Source organism: Eulemur rufifrons, chromosome 7 (genome assembly GCF_041146395.1).
Source record: "Eulemur rufifrons isolate Redbay chromosome 7, OSU_ERuf_1, whole genome shotgun sequence".
NCBI lineage: Eukaryota > Metazoa > Chordata > Mammalia > Primates > Lemuridae > Eulemur > Eulemur rufifrons.
Window position 1 is genome coordinate 223,390,032 of NC_090989.1, and position 11,537 is coordinate 223,401,568.

Sequence of the window (11,537 nt, forward strand, 5' to 3'; positions counted from 1 at the left end):
AGTGTGTATACACTGGTTACAACTTTGTGACAAAGTACATATACTTCCCAACAAAGATGAGAAATAAATTGAAAGGAATGCAATAAAGATAGGATCATTTTCATTTAAAGTTGCTTAAGCTCACATAATAAATACATAAGGCACATTTCCAAAACAAAACAATATTAAAGAAATAAATGTCTTAAAAGGTGGACTTTCTTAAACTCTACCTAAGAACACACATGCTCATATTCTCTTCACCATTCTCTTCACAATTTCCAAAGTACAAATATCATTAGAGATTTTCTTATTTTAATTCAATTTAAATGCTTGAGATTTGTATTTCTGGGTATTTTAATATCGTCGAATGAGAAAAGATAGTGCAAAATTCTTATAATCTGGTCTTAGTATAAACAATGAACACCATCCAAAATTTTTCTGCAGAGACTGTAAACCTACAGAGTTGTTGCAAAACAAACCTCAGCCACTTATAACACAGGCCATTAAAACACACCCAAAGCCTCATTTTCTCCTATTCTGTTATCTAATATATTAAAATGCTATATTGATAATTTACCCTTTCCAAAAATTACTAAAGGATTTTCACTCAATGTTATCACTGATGGAGTCGTAAAATATTGCCTATGTCATCTTGTGGGCCTGAAAACATTTTAGTTTAGTTTTTCAAGACCATCAGCACTGTATTGGGATCCATTATTCTGACATTCAAAGATTCTACAATACAATGTGCTGCTTCTCCTCGTAACTAAAAATGTAAGTAGTTTTGTATTGATTATCCATTGCCTAATAAACAGTGGTCTGTTTAAGATGAACTATTAAGTATATATAAAAAATGACTTAAAATTATTTAACCCCATTTCAAGATGAATGAGAGAAAAATAAAAAGAAGAGATGTTATACAGAAAAAAAAATGTTAAGTATACTTCAATTCAAATGCAATTTCCTAGACCCTCTATTGTATCCTCGAAAGTTGAAAACTCCATCAGCGATTGTCTATTTTTTATAGTATTCCCTGAATCAAAATGACAGAGCAAATAAAAACAAAGGATGAACACTGGGAATGTACTAAAAATGCCACTGAATTGTACACTTTAAAATGGCTCACTTTATGTGAATTTTGCCTTAATAACAACGAAAACAAAAAAAGTCACCAGTAATATATCTCTCTATATTACCAAGAAAATATAATATGTATGTGATGGACAGTATAGCAAATCTAAGCAACAAAATTCTGAGGCTGTCCAACCAAAACATTATAACAATAAAAAGTCATATTCATGATTAATATCTGATATTTGCTTCAAAATAGTAAGGAAGGATAAAGCATATGGGGGTAAATGGGTAGGTAGAGCTGAACACACTGGCTGTAAGTTAGTAACTGTTGAAGCGGGATGATGGGCACAAGGAGTTCATTATATTATTCCCCCCACTTTTGCATATGTTTAAAACTGTCCATAGTAAAGAGTTTTATAAAAAATTATATTTTTAGATTGGGTCTAATCCTTGAGCTAGAAATACATGTACAGCACTGGGTACCTAAGAAGCTTAAAGTGAATCAGAAAGCCAGCAAAATTAGCACCTTAATTTAGTGTTATAAGATCATATGACTTCTAATATTGTCCATTGTTAACTTATTTTTTTAATGAACAATGGGAGCTTAAGCATTTCTTCAACGGTTTATTTAAACAAACTTCATACATAGCACATTTTATACAGGGTAACAATTTATAAGATCAGTACATACCAGGAGTATCATAGGCCTTTTCCAAGTTGTTAATCCTATGATTCCAGAAAGTATCACCTGTAAGGATAAACGGTATCATAAATCTATATCATAGGCAGGTCAGCAGCCTCCAGAAACCATCTGTGGGTTTCTTCTAGCTCAAAACGTTTACCTTCCTGTGATAAGAGTGGCCCCTCTGAAACCTGCGATCCAGGGTACAGGCACATGTGCTTGTGTGTACGTGCGTGTCCACACGTGTGTGTCCTTCCCCCCTGCCAGCTCTGCTGAGGAAATGCAAGCTGTTTTTACGAAAACATAACTGAAAATTTGACTGCCCTTGGGTTAGACACAAGACGCCCACTTTAGTAAAAAATAAATATGATGTGAATTATCAGTTAGTGTTTGACATTTATGCCGTCAGTCTCCCTTAATACAGAACCTGTGGTGCAGCGTTTTGAAATATATTTTTTCCACTAAAACAATATTAAGGGGAGGTGTCCAGCACACGGCATAAAAACCCGTAAAATAGTGATACGCCTCAACTATCCTTCCCACCTCTTTTACCAAAGCACATCACCCCACCCTCCTCTTTGTTAACAAGCTAACAGGTTTACATATTTTGTAAATGTATAGTTTTCTCTAAACTTTCATCACTATGTACGTAGGTACATGTGTATATATACACATGCACAGGCATATGACTTTTGTAAAAAATGGGTCATGAAAGATACAATTTTCCTGCCTCTTCCTTTTCTCTCTAAATAAATACTTCATGGAAATCACTTCATGTCCACTGGAATGGCTCTAATTCATGCAATTTAATGGCTAATAACATTGCATTGTATGTACCTAATGTAGTCAGTCATTCCCATATTCATGGGCATCCACTCTATTTCCAATTTTTTGCCCTTGCAAACAATGCTGTAGTAAACATTGTGAACATATATCTTTAAAAACAAGTGCATTTATTTATGTTGCATAAAGTCCCTGGAGTGGGGTTTCTAAGTTGAAAGGTATTTATATTTTTTTATTTTAATAGATCATGACAGATACAACTGTCATTTCAAATGAGGGGTCTCTGAAACAAAAGAATAAGCTATCTTTATTTCTTCCTTTAGGAGGTGGTATTTTGTGTGCATATAGTAGCAATAAACTATAGAGACTATTATTTTAAAAATATGTATAAAATACATATGACAAATAAGAAATGGCAATAATCTCAAAGTATACATGACAAAGATACTTAAGACCTCAGTGAGGAGAAATATAAAGCTTACTGAACAACATTAAATGAAGACTCAAATAAGTCAAGGCATATACCAAGTTCATGGATCGGAAGACAGACTATTTAAGGATGTCATTTCCATTTGAACTGTTTTATAGACTCAGCACAAACCCAAGTTAAATCCCAGCAGGATTTTTACAAACCACCCTTCTTCATAGGGATGCTTTAAGACACTACATTCCAGTTCTAGGTGGGAGCTGGAGCTGCATCCTCCTCATTCCCAAACCCTGCAGCAAAGGCACACACCTGCCTGTACTCAATTTCTCCCTCTCTTCAAGCTCAATGAATCCATAAGGCACTTGGGGACCCCTGTGAGTGGTGAGGGGGACATAGGCAAACAGGAAGTAGGGCTGGCAGGTGAGCAGCCTCTGGAATGGTGGGAACAGAGGTGTTGCAGCTGGGGATGAATCTTTTAAGAGCTCAAGACTAGGGAATGAGGCTCACATTTCATCTAAAGGAGGAGTGGAAGTCACGAATGGGGAGAGGGGTTGGGGGAGGGAGAAAAGAACGAGGCAGAGTATACGATGCCTCCACCTCCCTCAGTGGCAGCAAGAACTGGAACTCCATCAGCAGGGAGTCAAGAAGGTCCCTTAACAATGACCTTTCATGGCTCCCATTACACCATAATGCTAGTAGCACATATTTAATTGTCTATCTCAGGGCTTGGGCCTGTGAGTACTCACTTAAGTACCACTGAAGGCTCTTAGAAGGCACTCAGTCAGTTATGGCAAGAGTGAATGAATGAATGGAGACCAGAAATAGAAGATGCACTTGCTCAGAGTTGACAATGTAAACCTAAGCACATTCCCTGTGCTTCCAAATAGAATATACCAGTAGCGAAAAGCAACTCTATCAACATTCTTTCCACCCAGCGCAAGATGCAACTTGTCTAAAATGAACAGGCGAGAACCTATTTTCTAACACCAAACTCTCTCTATGTTATATATAATGAGATTTATTATAATTTTTGTTTCACTCACTTGTAACCCATTCCTTGTAGTTTATAGGAAAAAGTAGAGGCCTTTTTTTCTGATATTGCAAAAAAGGGCTCTGATATACTCCAGGCAAGAGTGGTTGTTACCCACAATATATGGTTAATGTGCCTTAATTTTCCAGCTTAAAAATCAAATCATTAAGATCAAAAGCTTATAATTCTACTGCCCTATTTTCCTTTGCTAATCCATTAACATGCCTCAGGGCAAAAATGTTCTGGATCATTGGTCAAAAGCTGCTGTATCTAAACATAGAGATTAAAAGAGCCATGTTGTAAATGTTCCATGTTTACCCCATAAATAAACACAAAATAATTTATCAAACTTCTCAACAACCTATCTTGCCCTATAGTTTTTACACTGGCAACTGGAAAAAAAAGTGCATGTGTGTGTGTGTGTGTGTGTGTGTGTGATTCTTCCCTCTCTATCTAGCATGACTCATTAAAAAAACTGAGACAGTAGGCAATTGAAGATTTCTAACACATACGTGATGGTTACCCATAATGTCCTACAAAAAAGTGGCCTGTTCATTTTACTTTGATTAAATATTGCCTCGATGTTTAAAAAACATTGATAGAGATTGATGATGAGTCTCCCATAAAAACATTCCCTAGAACAACCTCTATGGAAAACAGTATGGAGATTCCTCAAAGAACTAAAAGTAAACCTACCATTCAATCCAACAATCCCACTACTGGGTATTTACCCAAAGGAAAATAAGTCATTTTATCAAAAAGACACCTGCACTCAATTATTTACTGCAGCACAATTCACAATTGCAAAGATGTGAAATAAACCCAAATGCCCATCAATTCATGAGTGGATTAACAAAATGTGGTATATGTATACCATGGAATAGTACTCAGCCATGAAAAAGGATGACTTAATACCTTTTGTAAAAATTTGGATGGAACTGGAGACCATTATCCTAAGTGAAGTTTCTAAAGAATGAAAAAACAAACACCATATGTACTCACTATTAAATTGGAACTAATTGATGAGCACATATGTGCATAGAGGGAAGTAAAACTCAATGGAAACCAATTGGGGGGAATGGGGAGGAGAGGATGGGCGAAAACCTACCTAATCAGTACAGTGAACGCTAACCGAGTGACAGACACACTTATAACCTTGATTTAAGCGATCCTTGTAACCAAAAACACCTGTACTCCCATAATACTTTAAAATTTAAAAACACACACACACACATTGACAGAGGTTCCAGCATGCGCCTGGCCTGGTGCTAGGTCCTCCTCATCATCCAAGCACTCTCCTATATGTTCTCTAATTACACCCTCATGAAATCAGTCCTGAGGCCAGAATCATCCCACCCATTTTACAGGTGAGTAACTGATGCCCAGGGGCTCAATGACTTGCTCAAGGCACAAAACTCATGTGATTCTGCTGTTATGCAAATAAAAGACCAAAGAAAATCAATAAAATTCATCCCCCAAATTACATTTAAAATATCCCTTAAATATTAAAGTAATATTTGATGAGTATGATAGAAAATATACACTTACTGTTGTTTAACTGGTAGAAACTTCAGAATTTTTACATTAGTTTCTCCCTTGCCCCATTCATTCTTTTTAATGTTTAGTCATTGCAATTTTTTTAAAACTGTTTTAAAACCCTAAAGTTCACCAATGTCTGTCCCTTTATATGAAAGTAAAATCTTTCTGAAGAATCACGTACTCAATGGAGGAGTGATCACGAATTTAGATCAGTGACTTAAAGCAGAGAGACATAAATGTATGTAGATAAAAAGGACATTAGGGTACCCAGAGAAGAGAACAAAAACAATAACCAATTCTCTACCACTTGCCTGAAATATCTCCCAAGGATCATATATGTCATAAAAGTCAGGAATTTTATTTTGGAAGTAGGAGAGACAGACCATCGCAACTCTGTCTACCCTTTCATTAAATCTAGCGCAATGTGGTAGGCTGGGTCTCCCATAATCCCAGTGGACTCTAATTAATATTAACTAAACGTATACCCGAATCAAGCATCCCCAATGCTGAGTGCTAGGACCGCATTGTCTGAACACCAATACTGAGATCCTTACTCAGCCACCCACCTACAGCCAAACTTCGGGTTGTTTTTAAAGGTGGCTGATCTCTTAGTTTCATGAACTTTGGGAATAATAATACACTGAGTCATTAACTAGTGATACCAGGAGGAAAACAAACGATTACAGAGTGCTTGAAAACACAGAGTACAATAAAAATGCTCGCTACAAGTTGCTGAAAGTATGAATGTAAACTATGTAAAAAGATACTTTACAGGACTTGTTAATGCTCAAATTTTTTTAAGCAGATAAAATATACCCTCAAGATTAAGACAAAAATAATAAGCCTCAAAAACCTCAGGTTTCAGGGAGAGAACTCTTACAGAAAGGCATGTATAGAAAAATATCCTTAAACTATACCGTGTTTAACAAAATAGTCCTTTTAAATGAATGTATTTGTCTCTTAAACCTAATTTTGTAACAAATATATAAGCAAAATTTTTAGTGAAGCCAAAAGATTTTCCACTTCAGTTGATATAACAGGCTAAAGTGCCTAAGAGTCATTCAAAGTTTAAATATGAGGATATTCTTCTAGTGTGTTCCTAAGTGGGTTTGAAGTAACCTTAGACTTCAGCTGGCACTTCCACACAACCACCTAGTTTCATAAGCTAATAAAACTTCTGAGGGGATAAATAAACATGCATGCCCACACGATGGAATATCATTTGGCAATAAACAAGAATGAAATATTCATACATGCCACAACATGGATGAACCTTGAAAACATGCTAAGTGAATGAAGTCAGTCATAGAAGACCACATATTATATGATCCTATTTATATGAAATGCCCAAAATCAACAAAACTATAGAGCCAGAAAGTAGATTAATCAGTGGGTGCCTAGGGAAGGGAGGAAGGAGAATGGGAAGTAATGGCTAATAACTTTTTGGGGTGATGAAAATTTTCTGAAATTGATTGTAGGGACAGTTACACAACTCTGAATTTACTAAAAACCACTGAATGGTACACTTTAAATAGATGAAATGTACAGCATGTGAACTATATTTCAAAGCCTTTTTTTTGAATTCTGCAGTCCTCAAGTCAGAATCTTTCAGCTTTTTTCATAAAACCCTTAGTTTAGCTATCTTCGAATTAATTGCAATGTGCTATTAAGCCCCTTTATTTTAGAGATATACACTAAAATATTTAATGGCTGAAGTTATGATACCTGGAATTTGCCTTAAAGTAATCCAATGGGTGTTAAAAAGGGGAGTGGTGTTGGGTACAGAGTGGCTGTGTGTTAGCTACTGAAGTTGAGGATGGGTAAATGGAGTTTTTACACTCTTCTACATTTGTTGAGATTTTAAAGTTATTCATAATAAAAGGTTAGAAGTGGAGGGGGAAGTTCTTAAGTCTTCCTGGTCACTTCTATGCTATCTCTCTATGCTAGTTATATAGATAGATTTAAATATATACACATTGAAATATTTACAGATGAAATATGTGATGCCCGAGATTTGCTTCAAAATAATAAGAGAATTTAATCTGACAAAGGAACTAGGGAGCATGAAGGATCTAATTCCTATGCTGCTTGGAATACCCACACTTTTAGAGTTCATTAGAACACACAGGGCCCACAGCAGAGCCCAGGAAGGGGGTACAGATGAAAACATTGTTGAAGAGCATATGTGGGTTCCTTGTACAGCGTTTTACATATAAATTTAAAATTTCCCACAATGCAAGGTTTTTAAAAAAACAACCTCACTCACAGACATAAATTCAAAACATGATCAGACTTTTTTTTCCCAAAAACACCAAAAGAATCATGGCATCTAATGCCATTCTCTCACAATTGTTATTTAGTTGTTCTATAGATACAGTACCACTGGTTCTGTTGTCACTTTGTAAATTGTGAGGTCAACAAGTCACCAAAAAGATAGGAATATAACCAACAGTTACAGGGTTGCATACAGACCTAGGGGACAGAGTTGGGGGAACGACATGCAGAAGAGAACTTGTCAGTTCCAAATCACTGATTCTCTCTCTGCCCAAGGCCAAGGATATGCCCAGACAACAGGCCAGGGTATTAGCCTTCATCCTCTAGTTGATGGCCTTTTTTTTTTTGTATTTCATCAAATCGAACTGTGGTTTGACTGACAGATATAAGTGCATTTACTTCTGAAATAATTCACAATAGTAAACTGATTTCAGGTTTTAATTTTAGAAAACAAAAAATAGTTTTTAATAATCCTAAAGTAGCTATCTTTGAGAAGACAATAGATTATGATTTTACAAAGAGCAAATCTCTAAAAATTTATGCAAGATTCATTACTGGCCCGTGGTATTTAGAGGAATGACATGTACCAACCGTTTGGCTGAATTTAGTCTGAAAAGTGTAGTAGAGAGCATAAGGGATCTAATTCCTACCCTCTTTGGAATACCCAACCTTCTGGAGTCTTCCAGAACACTCATAGAAGTCAGCAGCAGAGCCCAGGGGCAGGGCCACAAGGGTGGTATTTTGTCCACATGATGAACAAATTGTGAACTTCCCTCACCATAGCACAGGGTGTACCTCTATAAGATCCTCCAACATCAAAGCATTTCAAAAGGAGAGCAAATTGGTTCCGGCTGAAGTATAAAATTTCTGGCTAGGCTCAAGGAACCTAATGTTCTTAATGTTCTTATTCAAACAATTACATTGGGTCTAATTGTTCTCCCTACATTCTTAAATTTTGGTCTTGAATATGGGTATGTATGGACCTGAAAAAGTATAGTTTTTATACATTCAAGACATACGCTCGGTACAGATCTTAGTAAAATTTATGGGCACTGCCAGACTTTCAGGTTTCCATCGTTTGTAGAAAGGCCATCCACTTTACTGTACCCATCGTCCACAATCATTCCACAAAGACAAGTTTTCAAGCCTATCAACACTCAGCAAACCTCAACGGGTGGAATGCCTTGGAAGTTGTGAAACTGTTAGGAGGCAGCGGTGAGCAGCCACCCAGAAGCCACCAAGCTCGCTGGCAGCAGCCTTCCTGCAAAGTCCCAGCACCCTTTTGCCCTGGGACCAGCCTTCCCAGACGGAGGCGGCAGGCATCTCCCCCCAGCTGAAGTTTTGGCCAGCTCATCCATAATGACAGGTTCGGTTTCTCAAGAATTAAATTCTGCGCAGTAGCCTGCATGGCTCCAGGGACCTAGGGGAGTTGGGGCCCTCCTGTAATGACCAGGTACAAGCACCCTCTCATTACCTCCTGAACTCGTCTGGGGGTCGAGCCACCCTACACATTTCACAATTACGTGTGTCTTAGATATAGAATAAAACAAGTGACATGCCCCAGTCGACCTGTCACTTCATCTATCCTGCAAATACACCTACTATGTGCCAGGCCCTGTTGATACATCAGTGGACAAAACAGATCAAAATCCTTGCCCCCCAGGGACAGACGTTGTCAGTTCACTAAATACTCAACGGCCAAAAGAAGTTTAATCATTTTCCTCCCACTTTCCTGCCACCCACCCCATCTTTCCAATGTACCAAAGAGCCAGATATCTTTGTTTTATTCTACGAGCTTGACAGGGACAATAAAACCCTTTAGCTGGGAGGAACAGACACTGCCCAGGTGCAACCCAATTCACTCCTGAACTCCACTGTCTTGGCATCTTTTTCTCCAGCCTCAACGCCTCCAGAAACTGCAAGTGGCCTGAGGGGCTGTGCTCCCCAACTGCAGCCCTGGAGGCCAACCACGGGGCAATGGAGGGGACTGGCCAGATGCCCCCGGCCCCCCGGGGTGGGGGGGGGCCTGAGCGCGAGGCGCGCGCGCGCGCGCGCACGCGGTACTCACCGAGGAGCCGGCCCAGAACGGACAAGAGTTCTTCACCTGCGGGGAGCTGCTCAGCGACAGCGCCCCGAAGCTGAACGCCACCATGCAGCAGCCCAGGATCAGCTGGAGCAGCCCGAGCGACAGCAGCGGGCGGGCAGGCAGCAGCGCGGAGCCGGGGGCCGCGGCGGCGGCAGCGGCAGCGGCGGCTCGGCGGGAGGAGAGCGCGGGCGGCGCGGCCAGCACCCGGGCGGCGGCGCCAGGGGCCGCGCAGCGAGGCCGCGCCGGGGGCTGCAGCGCGCCCCGGGGCCAGCGCGGCCGCAGCGGGGCCAGCGGCGGTTCCTGGGCGGAGGCGGCCGCGGCGCCCGGGCCCCCGGCCTGGGGCCCGCCAGAAAGCCCAGCCACGGGGCAGCAGGAGCCCGGGAGCACCACAGGCAGGGACATGGACGGGCGGGAAGGGAGCGGCCGGCGGCGGCGGGGAGGGTACGCGGAGCGGAGCCGAGGGCGCCGCACACTGGGCACCGCGGGCGGGCGCCGAGGCCGAGGGGGAGGGAAGGAAATGCGCACCGCCCAACCACTTGCTGCCGCCGCCGCCGCCGCTGCCCCGGCTCCCACCGGCCGCACCCAACTGCCGCCCGGCGGGTCCGCCTCCAGCTGGCCCCGGGCGCACCCTCGCTCTCACCCACGCGCACCCTGTGCTCGCGCTGCGCGGCGGGCAAGTGCGCCTCAGCTTTCGGGGACACCGCCGAACCTGCGCCTGCTCCCTGGGGTCCGGGAAGGGTGCTGCCCTACTCCAAATTTTTAAATAAGTCCCTCGGACTGGGAGGGATCCCGCGACCAGGGCGCGTCGGAGCTGGCCGCCGACAGTCTAAGAGTCTGTCCCCACCCGCCGAGCTGGGGCTGGAGAGGAGCGCGAGGAAAGCACTGTGGCCCCTCGGCCCCCTACGGTCCAGCCGAGAGAGGGACCCTGGCGAGTTTTATTGAGAAGGGAGCCGGGCTTTAAACTTTTGCCCCCACCCCGCCCGCCTCCAGAGAAGGGGGTGCCAGGAGGAGGGGCTATGGGGCGACTCGAAGGGAAGAGGCGTAAGCCGAGGACTTTGGGAAGGACGAGGCCCAGCGAAGTTACCGCTCGAGAGGCGCGGGACCTGCCTACACCGCATCCGCGTGGGCTTCCGGGCGCTGCCTGCGCTGCGGCCGGGCTGTCTGGAGGGGATGGGCGGGCCGCGTGCTTTCCCGGCTCCCCTGTCCGAGGGAGAAGGAGAGGACGAGGTTACCTTGGAAGTATCCAGCATCCACACAAAAAGAAAGTACCTGGGGCAGCCCCGAGTGCATGTCAAGGGTTATACACTCAGTCCGCCTCGCTTTGACTCACGAGCTATATTAGGCATCACCTGGTGGAACACAGCATCCCAAGCTTCCAAGGAAATATCCTAATAAAATCCTAATCTACTTTGGTAATTTGAGACATCTTTAGAGCTTTTTCAAAAAAAAGAAAAATGATCCGCCTTTGCAAAATGATTTCCCCTAATAGTATTACGTTTTCACCTTATGAGAATTCTAATGCGAACGAAGTGTCATACATAAAATGATTATAATGGATTTTTTCCAGATAAGAACCAGAGCAGCGTCAGTTAGTTCCAGCATTAGAAAGCTTGTCTTATCGGTAAGGTGGGGGTATTTAACATCCTCCTGCCCCAGGAACCGT

The 11,537-nt window shown here is 42.0% G+C and overlaps 1 protein-coding gene across 1 annotated transcript in view; it reads right to left on the bottom strand.

Annotated features, from left to right (window-relative positions):
* ENTREP1 (endosomal transmembrane epsin interactor 1) overlaps window positions 1-10,354 on the bottom strand; it is a 62,977-nt gene extending 52,623 nt beyond the window's left edge. Inside the window, exons 1-2 of the mRNA XM_069474135.1 lie at window positions 9,857-10,354; window positions 1,745-1,801 (exon numbers count right to left, since the gene is read on the bottom strand). Of these exons, the coding sequence (XP_069330236.1) occupies window positions 1,745-1,801; window positions 9,857-10,276 (477 nt within the window). The 5' untranslated portion in view covers window positions 10,277-10,354. The remainder of the gene's footprint in view (window positions 1-1,744; window positions 1,802-9,856) is intronic.
* Between the last annotated feature and the right edge of the window lie 1,183 nt (window positions 10,355-11,537).